This window comes from Labrus bergylta, chromosome 12 (assembly GCF_963930695.1).
Source record: "Labrus bergylta chromosome 12, fLabBer1.1, whole genome shotgun sequence".
NCBI classification, from domain to species: domain Eukaryota; kingdom Metazoa; phylum Chordata; class Actinopteri; order Labriformes; family Labridae; genus Labrus; species Labrus bergylta.
The window spans coordinates 4,534,882-4,548,930 of record NC_089206.1 but is presented as its reverse complement, the minus strand read 5'-3'; the positions used below and the strand labels follow the sequence as shown (position 1 = coordinate 4,548,930).

General features: G+C 41.1%; 1 protein-coding gene across 3 annotated transcripts; it reads right to left on the bottom strand.

Annotated features, from left to right (window-relative positions):
- Nucleotides 1-185: 185 nt before the first annotated feature.
- On the bottom strand, nucleotides 186-12,685 carry pfkfb1 (6-phosphofructo-2-kinase/fructose-2,6-biphosphatase 1). Of its 3 annotated transcripts, none has more exons than XM_020650259.3 (14): nucleotides 12,458-12,685; nucleotides 6,518-6,643; nucleotides 6,296-6,392; nucleotides 6,060-6,126; nucleotides 5,205-5,279; nucleotides 4,506-4,562; nucleotides 4,292-4,413; nucleotides 3,972-4,179; nucleotides 3,568-3,714; nucleotides 3,378-3,482; nucleotides 2,155-2,284; nucleotides 1,969-2,031; nucleotides 1,817-1,881; nucleotides 186-800 (listed from the first exon to the last, which is right to left on the bottom strand). In XM_020650259.3, exons 1-14 carry the CDS (start codon nucleotides 12,507-12,509, stop codon nucleotides 741-743), a joined length of 1,374 nt encoding a protein of 457 aa, XP_020505915.1. In that variant the 5' UTR covers nucleotides 12,510-12,685; the 3' UTR covers nucleotides 186-740. The 3 variants fall into 3 exon arrangements, with proteins under 3 accessions (XP_020505915.1, XP_020505916.1, XP_020505914.1); XM_020650260.3 differs by having other exon boundaries at nucleotides 12,352-12,492; XM_020650258.3 differs by lacking the exon at nucleotides 12,458-12,685 and adding an exon at nucleotides 9,410-9,556.
- Nucleotides 12,686-14,049: the final 1,364 nt, after the last annotated feature.

Sequence of the window (14,049 nt, the reverse complement as noted above, 5' to 3'; positions counted from 1 at the left end):
TTCTCTTCACGACTTCTCCTTAGAAAAAATTCTGAGTTTTACTCCTTTAAATTACTCCCAAATGCGAGTTCCCCTTGAGTGCTCTTTCACAAAGACCTCTTATTGACCGACAGGAACTTTATATAGGAACAGTATGTTTGCTAATCTTTTTGCTTCAGTCAACACAGATGCAAAGAAACCACCAGTTTGTTTCTGACATGTACTTTTATTTCTGCACGATGACATGTTGGAAGGATTACTTCATTTACATCTAAATCAAACCTGCCTGACTTTTTACAAAGTTCACAGTCAGGTTCCTTCAATCTACAACAAAGGGGTTTTGTTTGTTTGGGTGCTGTCCATGGTGCTGATATCTACTTTCATAATCAACACATTCTTTAGTACAAAAGTTTAAAAAAAGTGAATGTAGACCAAAGTTACAGTGACAACACTGCTTCGTCTTTTTCTTCTTTGTGCGAAAACAAAGTGCATTTATTTCTACTTCTTTTTTTTGTAAACAATCAGACACTTTTCATGGCGTTAAGAAAGGCAAACTAGTCCGATCAGACACAGGGACATTAGACAGGCATGCTAAAAACAGAATGTTCTGTTTTGTACTTTTTCAGTCGCTGCAGAGGGAGGACATGTTCTTCTTTAAATGAAGACGCTGGATCCCCCGGCCTCTGTCTTGACCCTTTATATATTTAGTAGGAGTGTATGTCTAAGTATGTCTGTATGTCTAAGTATCATAAAAACAGTATTTATATGTGTTCAGGAACAGTCTGCAGAGCGTCCTCTGGTTTTCTGTTGATGTCGACGATCTGCAACGACAGAAACACAAAAACCTGAGTCCACTTTAAAAAAAACAAAAAAACATGACTGTCTGCTTCTGCCAAAAACATCCTATGACTAATTCTAAGCAGATGTATAGTGAAGAGTTTATCGTGCTCCAGCACAGCAGATTAATATACTTTGAAGGATATTTAGCGCGCTGACTTTTCTGTCTCTCTTTAGTCTCATTGCGGTTGTGCACCTAAAAAATTGAATTACGGTTGAGTGAGCTCCTTTTTTGCTGTCTTGCATGAAAACCTGACCATTTCTGACTGACGCCGAGATCGACTAGGAAGTGCCACTTCGGGAGTAGCGGTTTGCTGCTGTTATGGCATGGTATATGGAAGTGCTATAGCAATCCTTTCTTCCTTCTTTAATAAGAATAAAGAAAGAGAACAGTCCGACCATCAATACAAAAAGCTACAAAACATTTACAGCACCGCATGACCTCACCAACCAGCTACATTTCTGACCTCCTCGTTCCATATTTCACCTCTCGTCCACTCAGATCATCTAATCTGGGCCTCTTTACCATCCCCCCACTCTAATTATCAAACAAAAGGTGATCGTGCTTTTGCCGTCTTAGCCCTCACTCTCTGGAATCAACTCTCACAAACCATCGGATCTGCAGAATCTTTGGACCGCTTCAAGAAGCATCTAAAAACTCACCTGTGGAGACGAGCCTTCGTGTGACTCCCAAACACTTTCTTGTGCTTAGTTTGTGTTTTCCTGATCCTGACGTTACCCTGCTTGATTTTAGGATTTCATTCCTCTCCTTGTGAATTGTTTGGTTGCTTTAATTTGTGAAGCAGTGTGAGTGTTTTAAAAGTACCATATAAAGTTTGACTTACTATATTTTCCTCATTCCTCGTCGTTTAACATTTCACCGATACATACAAATTAGAAAAACATACTGCCTGCCAATAGACACATGTAATGTGCCACACACTAATAGTTGGCAACCCAAAGTGTCTATTATGACAAATATGTGCTGGTGGAAACTTACCCCCGGCCTCTCTCTGTGTGTGTTCACGGCTTCAATATTGAGGAAAAAGGACTCGACTTTACACCCTGTTATTGAGGAGAAAAACCCAGACTGTCAGGAAAAGATTTACACAGATCAGACATGTCATCACTTAAGAAGCTCGCACCACCTACCGTAGGCTATCGGTGTGAGTTTGAGCACCGTGTGGAGGGGGCATCTCAGGTAGGGCAGCTCGTCTTATAGAGAGGGAAATGAGATCGTAAAGAGATGTTTAAGGACACAAAACGACACAGATGTTAGGGAGTAAAGCGGAGAAAACATGGAGGGAAGAAGCCAGACTCTGCAGCTGATTGCTGTACCTGCAGGTTTGTCGAGGAAGTAGGCGAGCAGGCAGCGCATCACAGCCTGGTGGCAAACTACCAGAACGTTTTCCTGCCTCTCCAGCTCCATGATCACCGGCTCCAGACGATGGACCAGGTCCTCGTAGGACTGAACACAGAAAAAGTTCATCTATCTCTGTCCGTTTGGTAAGGTCATGTATCCTGTAGTCTGCTCAACTAAACAACCCAGACTTGAGCAGAGTTTCCTATAATGAACAGATCAGGCAAGAGACGATGCAATGGCAGAACTTGAGCTTCAAGTCTCAGGGAACGACTTCCTATGTGATGTCATCATCACTGTGAGCTTTCCAGCAACATAATCACACTCCCCGACATAACCGCTCATGAAACCACAACTTTGTTATCTCTGGAGTTTGAACAGAGCCAGGCGACATGTTCACCTTTAAAGGGGACAGATTATAAAAAAGGAAAAAAAATACGTTTTTTGAACATATGTTTGTGTAACCTGAGAGTCTACTGACCCACAACATGTGAAATAAACCCATCCAGTCCTTTGTTTGTGGTCTGCATAAGTCTTACAACACAGACGAAAAATGCTCCGTTTCAAATGTGCTCTCCTTGTGATGTCACAGGGGGATTCTGGTAAAAAAAAGAAGAAAATCCCCTCCCCTCCCCTGATATCTCCACCCATGGACTCCACCCCCAGCCTAGAACAAAACTTTTGCGCAGGTCTGCCATTTTATTCTCGCTACAGAGGGGTGATGTCTACTGGGAAACCTCGGGGGGGGGGGGGTCATTGCATTTAAAGAGACACACACACCAAAACGGAGCGTTCTGAGAGAGCTGGTTCATACAGGGTCACAAACCTCCTCTGGTGCTTGATTCATGTTATACTTTGACCAAAGCACAGCACAGATGTTTCATTTAGACCACAGGGGGAGTGTTTGAAAAGGTGGAGGAGGGGGAGAATATGTCCTCTTTAATTCAAGTCTTCACTAAGACTATCTCCTGGCTGAAGCATTGTATTACCAGAGAGGTATTCATCTTCTTATCCAGCTCCCTGCAGGAAAACAACAAGCGTAGATCCCATATAATGAGCCACTCCTTTTCCCTCCTTATTGCTGCAGCTCATCAGACTGCGGCTGAACTGAGCATTGTCCAAGTGTGTATGTGTGTGTTTCTGTGTCAGTGTGATAGTGTATTCTTGAAAGTCTCGATAGTTAAAGTAAGGGAGCACTTACTTCACCCTTGGGGTAACGGTATCGGTACTTGTCCTGGTCTCTCAGTGCAAACTCTTCTGGGAAATTCTCCTGAATCTCCTCATAGGTGAGCTCCTCACATACACCCTAAGAGAAAGACAAAATAAATAATAAATAAGTGTGATAAGTGACATATAAGATAAATTGGTGAAGATGAACTTTCTGTACTCACAGCGTCTATCTCATTGAGGGCCTTCCACTGCTCGTACTGGACTCCCAGAGCCTCTGCGGTCTGGATGGTCCTCTTCATGTGACTGGTCCACACCTTCAGGTCGCTGATCCTCTGACTCCTGATGAACGCGGCCAAAGCGTTTGCATACTGGAAACAGTGAGGGAAACTTGTAAGTCTCAAAATCATTTCTGAATTCATCTTTCAAATGGGACTTTTGTCTCCCTCTAGTGGCAGTGAGAGTGATAACATCAGCACTGTCAACAGGTTGTGAATGCCCTGGGATGCTGCAAATTCAGAGAGATTTAATCTGCATTTATAAATTTAAATGTCTTGAATGGAAAGTAAAATATAGTGCACCCTGGTTTTCCTCAAAGGATCAAACTCCACAAACGTCACCTCCTCACCTTCTGTCCTCTGGGCGAGAGTCCTGAATCTCCTCCAATCTGACCCAGTAAGTTGAGTTCGCTCTCTCCGTGGCGGCTCAGGTAGATGGATCTGGGTGTGACGTGGATGTTCATGAGGTAGTAGACGATCCTGCTTTGAATGTGGTCCTGGACTCGGTTCACCAGGTACCTGCTGCCCACGTCGAAGATCTTAATGTACGAGAGCTTCCTGTTCATGGTCAACATAGAGGGGAGGAAGCATAACATAAATCTTTAATCTGTGGGAAGAGAAGGCAACCAACTCTCTATATCAAAGAAAGAAAATCCTCATGGCTCCATACCTGTCCTTCTCATCGTCTATGGGCATGTAGCTTGCTCTGTAACACTCGATGCGCTTCAGGAAGTCTTCATTTGCCTCATCGACGTCTCGGTCCACATAATCCGGACTCCCACATTTTACTTGCTGGTCAGGAAAAACAAAACACAGAAATGTAGATGCCAACTTCATGTCATGCTAAATATAGATCCCTTAAGTGAGGTGAAGAAGCTTCTCACCTTTATGTTCTCTGCAATGATTTCTGGGTCATCGCAGATCGATTCCACAAAGAACACCTGCATACAAGAAGAATTCATTAGGATACAAAATATTTGTAAAATATACACTTTATTTGAATCTTGTGGCCATGCGTTTGTGTTAATATTGAGCCTCAGAGCAAAACTCCTTTTCACTTTATTTCTGTTTTAGTTGTTTCTATTTTCTTCTCTACGTCTTCTTGTTTTTTTTTCATACATTGTTGTTTTTCTTTTCATGTTTTTTTGGGACTTTATTGATAAATATGAACATTTTATCACCACTTGTAAATTGTAATTTATACAAATTTGTTTATGTATGGATTCAAACAACCTAGATAAAACATTTTATTAAGTAAGGGTGAATTTTTGACCTCTAAAACACAGCAAATCTGTAATTGCATTTACAGATATTTATTGAATTTTGGAACAGCCCAATCCAGTGTAGGGTGAGTGCGAAGCCCTTCTTCCCTCGTCATCTTTCTAATATCTCTCTTCAAACTTCTCTCTATCTATTTTCTATTGTCTTTGCCTTTCTTCTTCTTGTGTAATGTTGGCACCAAGAATAGTTGCAAGTGTTTATTTCAAAATCTAATCTGTATCAGTGATCTCATCTAATTCTCAGTGAAGTTAATGAGCACTTTTCTTAAAATGTCTAACTTTCAACAAACAACATGTACTCACTTTGTAGCCCTTCTCCTTTGCTAAGCTAATGATGATCACCCTCCTCTCTCGGGTGGTGTTGGTAGCATCAAAAACCTGAATGACGCAGGACAGAGTCATCAATACACCATAAAGACTGTTAACATATTACGATGTTCCAAGCTGTAACACAAAGTCATGCTGTGTTAAAAAGAGCTGTAGATATTATAGATACGATTAGATGAAATACAAATCTTAAAGGTCACATATGCTAAATACTCTTCTCCATGTTTCTCAAACTCTAATGTGTGTCTCTAGTCTGTCTACTAACCCCCCAATTATGAGAAAAGTCCATCCTCTCTGTCTTTTTTCTGCTCAACTTTTCAGAAAATGTGTGCTCAAACAGGCCGTTTGGAGATTTTCCCTTCATGACATCACAAAGGCAGTAACCAGACACAGCTCATTTACATATTTAAAGGTACAGACACAGAAACAGCCTGTTCTAAGCAGGGCTGAAATAGAGGGGTTTATAGACATGATCAAATACAGGATCAGAGTGGATTTAATACAAGAAACTTCACACACATGTTTTGGAGAGCTCTGAGATTTAAACTAATTGAAAATGAGGATAATATGTGACCTTTAAACACAGTTATACTTTATTTCTTTTCATTTGCTGTTTAATATAATTTTTAAACAATATATGAACCATAAACATCAAAGTGTTCCTTTTCTCACTCACTTAATCTCTTCTCTGCACTTTTATGATGTCTCTTTTGACACACAGTACTGACGTTAAATGGGGGACTGTCCCCCCCACACACACACATACATAAATAATGAATCAGGGTGTTTTACAGAGAAAACAGGGACAGTTCCAGTTGTCCTCTTACTCACAGCCACTTGTCCTTTTTCCTTTGCAAAGTAAGCCGAGACGTCTTTGAGGGCGGCAGCAGCACAGGCCCTGAAACAGAAGGTACGCTCGTTACCTGGTAAAGAATAACCAACTGCATGTTGCATTCAAATAACAATGACAGTAAATCAGAACATATGAAACCCTAAGAGGTGAGGTGTGCATAGCCTACAGTATGTAACATCGTATCTGTCAGTTTGAACATTGTTATCCTCCTTACTTGCGAATCCTCATGGCCTCCTCGTTATCAGGTTTAAAGAACTCAAAGTTCTTGTAGGTCTTGACGGCTTCCCTGCGGTACTGGCCCACGTTGAACACTGGATTTCGATCAGAGAGAAACAGAGGTTAATAATAACTTAACAGCACATGAACTCATGCAGTTTCAAAACCATTCTACTACTTCTGTATGGGTTGGATTCAAGGGTTGACATTTTGGACTGACTTTTTGTGGGCACCCCGATCCAGTTCAGGTAGCGGGTGAGCTTCTTGGAGATGTACGTCTTCCCTCTGGCCGGCAGTCCCACCATCACAATCACCGTGGGAGAGTTACAGAACTGAGGCCTGGAGGCTGAAGTGAAGACGCACAGTAACAGAAGCAATGTTTAAAGAACGGTGCTGATACAAAGAAAGTGTTTCAGGATTCTGCAGGAGAGCAGCACTGCTTTGTTTGAACGAGTCATGTACAGTAAAGAGTGAAGAACATTTCTCTGAGGCTCTGTGTTGCAGGTGTACAGAGTGTGTTCTGTGTGTGCTGCTGCTGCCAAGGTAATCTTCATTAGGAGTGAGAGTAAGAGCTCTGAGGTGCAGTTCAAATATCTGCAAACCAGCGTTAGAATTTACAAATCTTATGTGTCTTTGGTTTCACATTTTGACACAGAAAACTAGTCCAAAGGAAATCAAAAAAGCTCATCCATAAAGACAGAAACACAAATAAAAGAACATCTGAAAATAGTTCTACATGTGTCTGAAGAAGTGAAGAACAACTTTGCTAACCAGGTATTTCTCCTCAGGTGGAAACACTTCTAACATTCTGAACACAGCAATACATGACAATTAATAATAAATAATACTATATACAATAATAAATAAATAGAAATGATTTAACTATGTTTTGGAGGTAGTGGAGATGAACTCTCGTGGCCGAAATAGAACAACAAAGATTTTGAAACGTTCACCAAACACAACAAAACGAGCGAAACACGACATCGTTTAGTGTCGATCATCTGCTCTTCATGATCGTAGGAGCTGAAATCGTTATCCAAACTGAAACTGCCCAGCAATACTCCAGCTGTGTTAAAATGTCCTTCTACTACCTGCAGACGGTAAACACACTCACTCATGTTCCCAAAAGATTATTAATCCTGGAGAACAAACCCCAAAGAAGAAAGGTTTTGGACTTTTTATCAGGGCTGTCACAAAACCAGATTTGTAAACTTAAATCAGTAAAATCAAACAATATCAAAACCTGTTTTAATACCTCTGCAGCGACAGGAACGAGCCAAATGCAACGAAAATTGTGTTCTTATCTGCACTGTAAAGTACAAGTTTGAATGACAATAGAGAAAGTCTAAGTCTAAGGCGCCCGATGTTGGATACCTGTTTTTAACTCTTTTCTTTAAATTGCAAGTAAACTCCTGCTCACTTTCTAACTGGCACAAACACTTTCCCTTTGCAATTAACACAGACTCTCTCTCTCTCTCTCTCTCTCTCTCTCTTGGAGAAGACTGAAGGTGTTAGTACGAATTTTCATTAAATTCATTTATTTTGGTAACTTTGTGAAATGTGTTATTCAAGTCTGTCTACCACCTGTTAGCACTCCTACCTTTAGGTGTCTGAAGCTGTAAACTTATCTGGCTGAAACACCTAAATAGTAGTAGATTTGTGTAAGAGCCAACCATATGTTGTCAACAACTGTTTGCTAGACAGAGAGTCTACATCTGTTACGTATACAAATCAGTGTCATGTCATCTTTATTGTTTTATAGTGATGCGCCCAAATGGAAAGGAATTTGTGAGTTGCACCTTTTAACAGAATATAAGCAGCACTGTGAACACTGTTACTGTGTCAGTGATTTGTAAGCATGCTGGTGAAGTTGTCTGACCTCGGTCGATTAAATGGTGTTATAATCTACGGTCTGTTTCACGATTTCTTCATTGGATTTATCCAGCAGAAACAACCCTAACCCACCTAACAGAAGGTCTGTCTTTATTTCTTTTTTTTTTAAAGCTTCTGTATTTTTTATACTAATGATACTTAAAATGACAAAGATTGTCTCGGTTTAAAACACCTGGTTTCAAAAGGTATCAGAGGAAGGGCTGGGAAACTTTGGGTGTCTCACGTTTGGATTTGATTTTGATTCTTGGGGTCACAACTCGATTGAGAATCTTTTTTTTAATTAGTACTTCAGGATCTACTCCAGTCATCTGTGAGACTGGCCCAATATCTTGCTGCTCCATTTGGCTTTCTACTGAGTTAAAGAGCTAGCCTTAGCACTTAACAGGGAGTGACTGATTAGCCCCAAAAAAAAGAAACACTTTTTTGGAAGTTATGAATCTATAAAAAAAAATCTGAGAAGATAAGAATCTCCATTGTTACATAAATCGACTTTCCCACCTCTAAATCAGAACATTTTGACATCCTTTCAAATTTTCTCAAAATTGTTGAGTTAAATATGTTTTTTAAATTACTTCTGAAGTTCCTTTCTCAAAAAAAATTCCACAACAACCTTTTTTTTGACTTTTTTTTCTTCCAAAATGTAACAGAGTTCATGTTTCTTACCGAGTCATGACCACACTGCAGCACGCCGGTCTGTCTCCGGGGCCAAAGTGATGCCACTACTTTATAAAGGGCAGACTGCAGGGTAGATAGGACCCACAAAAGTTACCCAGATAGTGTGTGTGTGTGTGTGTGTGTGTGTGTGTGTGTGTGTGTGTGTGTGTGTGTGTGTGTGTGTGTGTGTGTGTGTATACAGAGACAGACAGAGTGTCAGCCTCCAGGCGGTTCGATTATGAATGGAGCATGCTGCGTCAGCAAAACGCTGAAATGACCGCGTCAGAGACTGGACAGAGAGCCAACTCGACCTGGCTGTCGTCCCATGACTGACTCCTCTGTCTCTCAGGCTGCTGCCAGACTACCTGCACCCCCCCTCCCCTCCCCCCCTCAGCAGGACTGAGCCCCTGAACATGAATTAGTTGAATTAATAGAATTAAGTCAAGCTAAAGTAACTCCTCCACACTGCTGCAGGAAAGAAAACACAGGAAGTGAGGGAAGATAAAGGTTAGAGACAAAATACTGGAACCTCGTTCTCTTCTACTCGTGTTTCCTGTGTACTTACATCCTCTCCTGCGGTTTAAGTTGCATCCTATCCACGGCACCCAGATCTTTAGCAGAGGAGTCTGAGTGAGTGTTTTCTGCTCTGTGGACGTGTTAATGGTGAGAGCCATGAGGCCTGAGCTGCAGGTGGAGGGGGACTGACACTCACACCACTCTGTGATCTGTGTGCTTCACTGAACTCTACCTCCTGCAGGTCAGCTGACTGTTGCTAAGGAGCGGTACTTTGTAGGCAGGAGAGGGGGGGGGGGCGTGGGGGGGTTCGGGGGCCGCGATGCTCGTCTGCCTCCTCTCCGTCTGTTTCACGCTTTAAACGACAAAATCTGCGTGCTGATGTCAAACGGCAGAGGAGCATCAGCGCCACCACACTGCACATGTGCTGCGTGCGACACAGCTGCTGTCAGAGTCTGAGAGAGACGAGAGCAGCTGGAAACATGTCATGAATTCAGATGAACTCGGATGGTGCTGCGCAAGCTGATCAACAGAGAGTTGTAACTCTCCCTTCTCGCCACCAGAGGGCAGTTAAAACCTTCACCTTAAATTACAGTCGTTGTAAGAGTTTTTTTTATGAAGCAACTGAAGTCACTGCACAAGTGACTGACTCCATCAGAAAGCTACTGTTCATAAAAGCAAGTCAGGAAAGATGCTGCTTTGTGAAGCAGTGGTAGTTAAAACTACAGAGTATAAACTTCTGTGTTTATTGCATTTTGATGACTAGTAAGATGAGGCGTGGAAGTAATTCAGGATGTGAAAATGTTCAATACTTTGATGCATTATGTTTTAAAACAATCATCTCTGTTAATCTAATGATCAATAGTTAGAATAGAATAGAATTACTTTATTGATCCCAAACTGGGAAATTGTGGTGTTACAGCAGCAGGTTATCCAAACACACAATATGAGTAAAAAACACAATATTAGCAAATCTAAACACAATTAAATATTAAATACAAAGTAAATAAACACTAAAAATATCAAAACTAAGAATGAAAATATATACAACCAGGATTTAACTAAGCATTACTAGTCTTAAATATGAAAGATTAAATGTAAATGTGCAAAAACAGAGTTGTAAATGGACAGTATTGACATAAGTTAAAGTGCATGAGTGTAAACATATTACCAGCAGAAACGATTTAATATAACGGCGAGTAGACAGACAAATGAAGTGAACAAGAGTGCAGGGATAATTTGCAAATGTAACATGTGCAGAACAGACGACAGGAAGGAGAGACAGATATTATCATGAGGTGATAATATCAAAAAGAGGTGAGCTGTTGTACAGAGTTATGGACTAGTTCTGAAACGTACAGAAGCTCTTAAAAAAACAACATCTATTTCACTAAAAAAACTAATATCAGTCAGGGGCTTAGTCTGCATGCTAAATATGAAGCTAATGTAGGTGTCAAGCTGACTTAGCATAGCACAAAGAAAGCTGGGCAGCAGAAATCTACAAAGCAGCTTCTTAAGATCTCTAAGAAGTAATAAAAGTGGACACAGTGGTGCAGAATAAAATAAAAGACAACCAGCTGCATGGGTTGGGGTAACGGGACGATGACTTAGCATCACATGTCGTCCACCGGCAGGATACCTGGAGGAACTTAATCATGTTTATTCTTCTATTGTTGCATCCGAGAAGGCACTCTTACTGCACTTATTAGGCCTGCATGATATCAGAAAAATATGCAAAGTGAGATAACATTGGTCAATATTGTGAAAGCAAGATTAAGTGTAATAAAAACTATAATACGAGTGCATAATATCTAACTCAGTTTGTCAATCAGGTCAGCAACACGTCTATCTATGGATATAACACGTATCGTTCATAAACTCAAAACAGACACGCCCAGTACAGTGTGTGCCCATGAGGTCAATTACTAATCAGACCTGTTTCTTTTTTTGTAACAGGTTGTAAACATGTTTGTTTATGCTGTAAAAACTGGCTTTTTGCCTGTTGTGTTGTTTGACTTCTGGTTTTCTTGGAGCCAGCCTCAAGCCGACACTCGACCAACTGCAGGATTTTTCACTACCGCATTGACTTCATTTTTCACCATCGGAGGTTGCTGCTAGGTTTGAATTTTGTCGCTCTTGAATGCAAACACCATGAAATTGTGGCAACTTAATCTGGAGTAGCAGCCGGCTAGCTTTAGCTTCAGGTGACGGCATCAAAACTGTTTTAAAGCAGTGCCATCACACTAAGATCTCCATTTGAGAGGTCAAATGTAAACATGCTGAGAAGGAGCGCATTGCTTGTTTACATTAAGTCATTTTTTTTAAATGAATTGCAATAAATTCAGACTTTTGCTCCTAACTTAGCTTCAAACATTGTAGCTGAGGAGTGATAAAGGAGCAACTGTGAGCGTAGAAAGGAGAGCAACTTGGGCAGTGGTTTGCAGGGTGGTGGTAGACACTGATGACTGGGGCTTCCTGTTTGGGTAGAATCTGAGTCATAAAGAGACTGACATACTATTCTAGAGGGCGTTAACCACAGCAGGAGATGAGCACGCTCTCCCCACAGACTGACGTAAGAGCTACCTCTCAATGCTTCTCCTGCTCTCCTCTCTCTCATGACTTACACACAAAAGCATGGTGATACTTTTTCAAGGAATATGCAATAAAAACCAAGAACAAATCTCTCCAAATGTAGGCCAAGAATGCGAGCAGGCCCTCAGTGGGGACATCTTTCTTTGGTCATTGTCTAAATATGCCTGCTCCTCTTTTTTCTTGAGGCGAGTTACAGAACATGTTAGCCTCTTTTACTGCCTCATTAAGTCCCACCTCATACAACAACCTCATAACATACAACAGAAAGCATAGGAAACCTGGCAACTATTCTAACTGTCTCTATTCAATATTACTTTTAGAAGAACTTGTGCAGTTGAGTCCCTTCAGGCTGCGTGAAGCAAAGCATTACATGACAACACATGGAGTCTATTTTTTACTCACGTGTGTGCAGCACTCAGTCAGTGACACGAGTGTGTAAATCTTTGCAGCTAGGTTACGTCCATGTTATGTCTCTGCATTGAAGAGAAGGTTCATCAAAGGAGCTCACCTGCGCTGTCACACCTGCGGAGCCTCATGTGTCCCAGCTGAGGAGGCTCCATTCTGTGCTACACTCCAATGTAACAATGAGCAGAGCGGCTACAGACCAATCGACCAAGACGAGACACTGGATTGTGTCGTCAGTGGGACATGAACTGATGCTCTTTTTAAAGAAACTAAATCCCCTTAAAGTATTCTTACCCACCCCAACCTCCCCTCCTCTGCTCGCGACACATGGACATATGATAGCAGCCGACTGGGCTTGTCCTTTACTGTTTGCCAAGGCCAGAGTTCACAACATACACACACACACACACGTAATGAGAGAAGCAGCACTCAAGAGGGCACGTCAAAACAAGTGCAAAGGTCGCTAAGAAAGTGATTGCGGTTGCACGGGGAGACGCAGTGAAACGTGTGCTTCAAGACCACAATCAATACTTATGCATGTCTGGTTTAATGAACTGCATGGATGTTTAAATGTTGAGGCTTTTACATCCTAAACCCAACGTTTCAGACATGACTTGAAATGATAACCTGCTGTTTTTAGTCTTAGAGCAAAGTTCAGAAAGCTCAGGAGGCTAACACATATACTGTAAATGTACTGACACAAATCTTCTCCCAAGTCTGTATTACATATTGATCTGAATGTTACATACCTATTACATACGGTTTTGTAAGTTGCAGTACTCCCTCCTCCCCTCCCCGCCCCCCCCTACCAAAAAACAAAACAACCTTGGTCAACTTGTTTTTGTCGCAGGAAAAGAAACAATATGAGCGACACTGGATATTAGCCAAAGAAGGACTAAACAAACAGAAAGCCCACATATTTCACAGTGTATTGTTTCACCAAAAACATCAACATGTTGCTCCTCAAATTTGATTCTTTTTGCTTTGTTTTATCTCCTCCTGATGCTGACTCTGCTGTGCATGCTAACTCCTTTTTGTGTGAACTTTATTTTCTCACTCATCTGGTTCCAACAACACGAGGAAATATATTTCAAATCAATAAGTGTTATTGAACTGGGAAGCAACTTTTTGTCTCCCACAATGCAATGCACAAAGACAATGGACCAGCTGCTCACAGCTTAAAAGTAAAATGCATCTTACGAGCATTGATTGTGTGATAAAGTGACATGACAAAAAGTATATAGTATGACTTTTGCAGTTACGCTAATGAACAAATGATCAGGTCATTTCTCAACAGAGAGTTTGGCACTTTCACTCTGTATGAGAATATGATCAAAGGGCAGAAAATGATGATTTTTGTTTCATCGGAAGCTCCTTTTCAGACTTAGAAATACAAAGATTTCCCATCTCAGGGGGGAATGAGGGCGGGATGCACGACCATTCAAAAATACTACCAGGTTTCTGATGATACAAAGGTTAATGCAAATGGGTGAAGTATCCCTTTAAGCAGTTTTGGAGCTCTAGGATATATCAGTACTACCCCACTGTCAAAAAGAGTTAAAGTTAGAAAGTGCCTCCATGGCAGGTTTCATTCACAAAATTAGACCCTATTACAGAAAAATCGTAGTTTTGCCAAAGGAAGACAAATTTTCATAATGCATGCCATTTTCCAACATGGTAATTTGGTAATGTTAT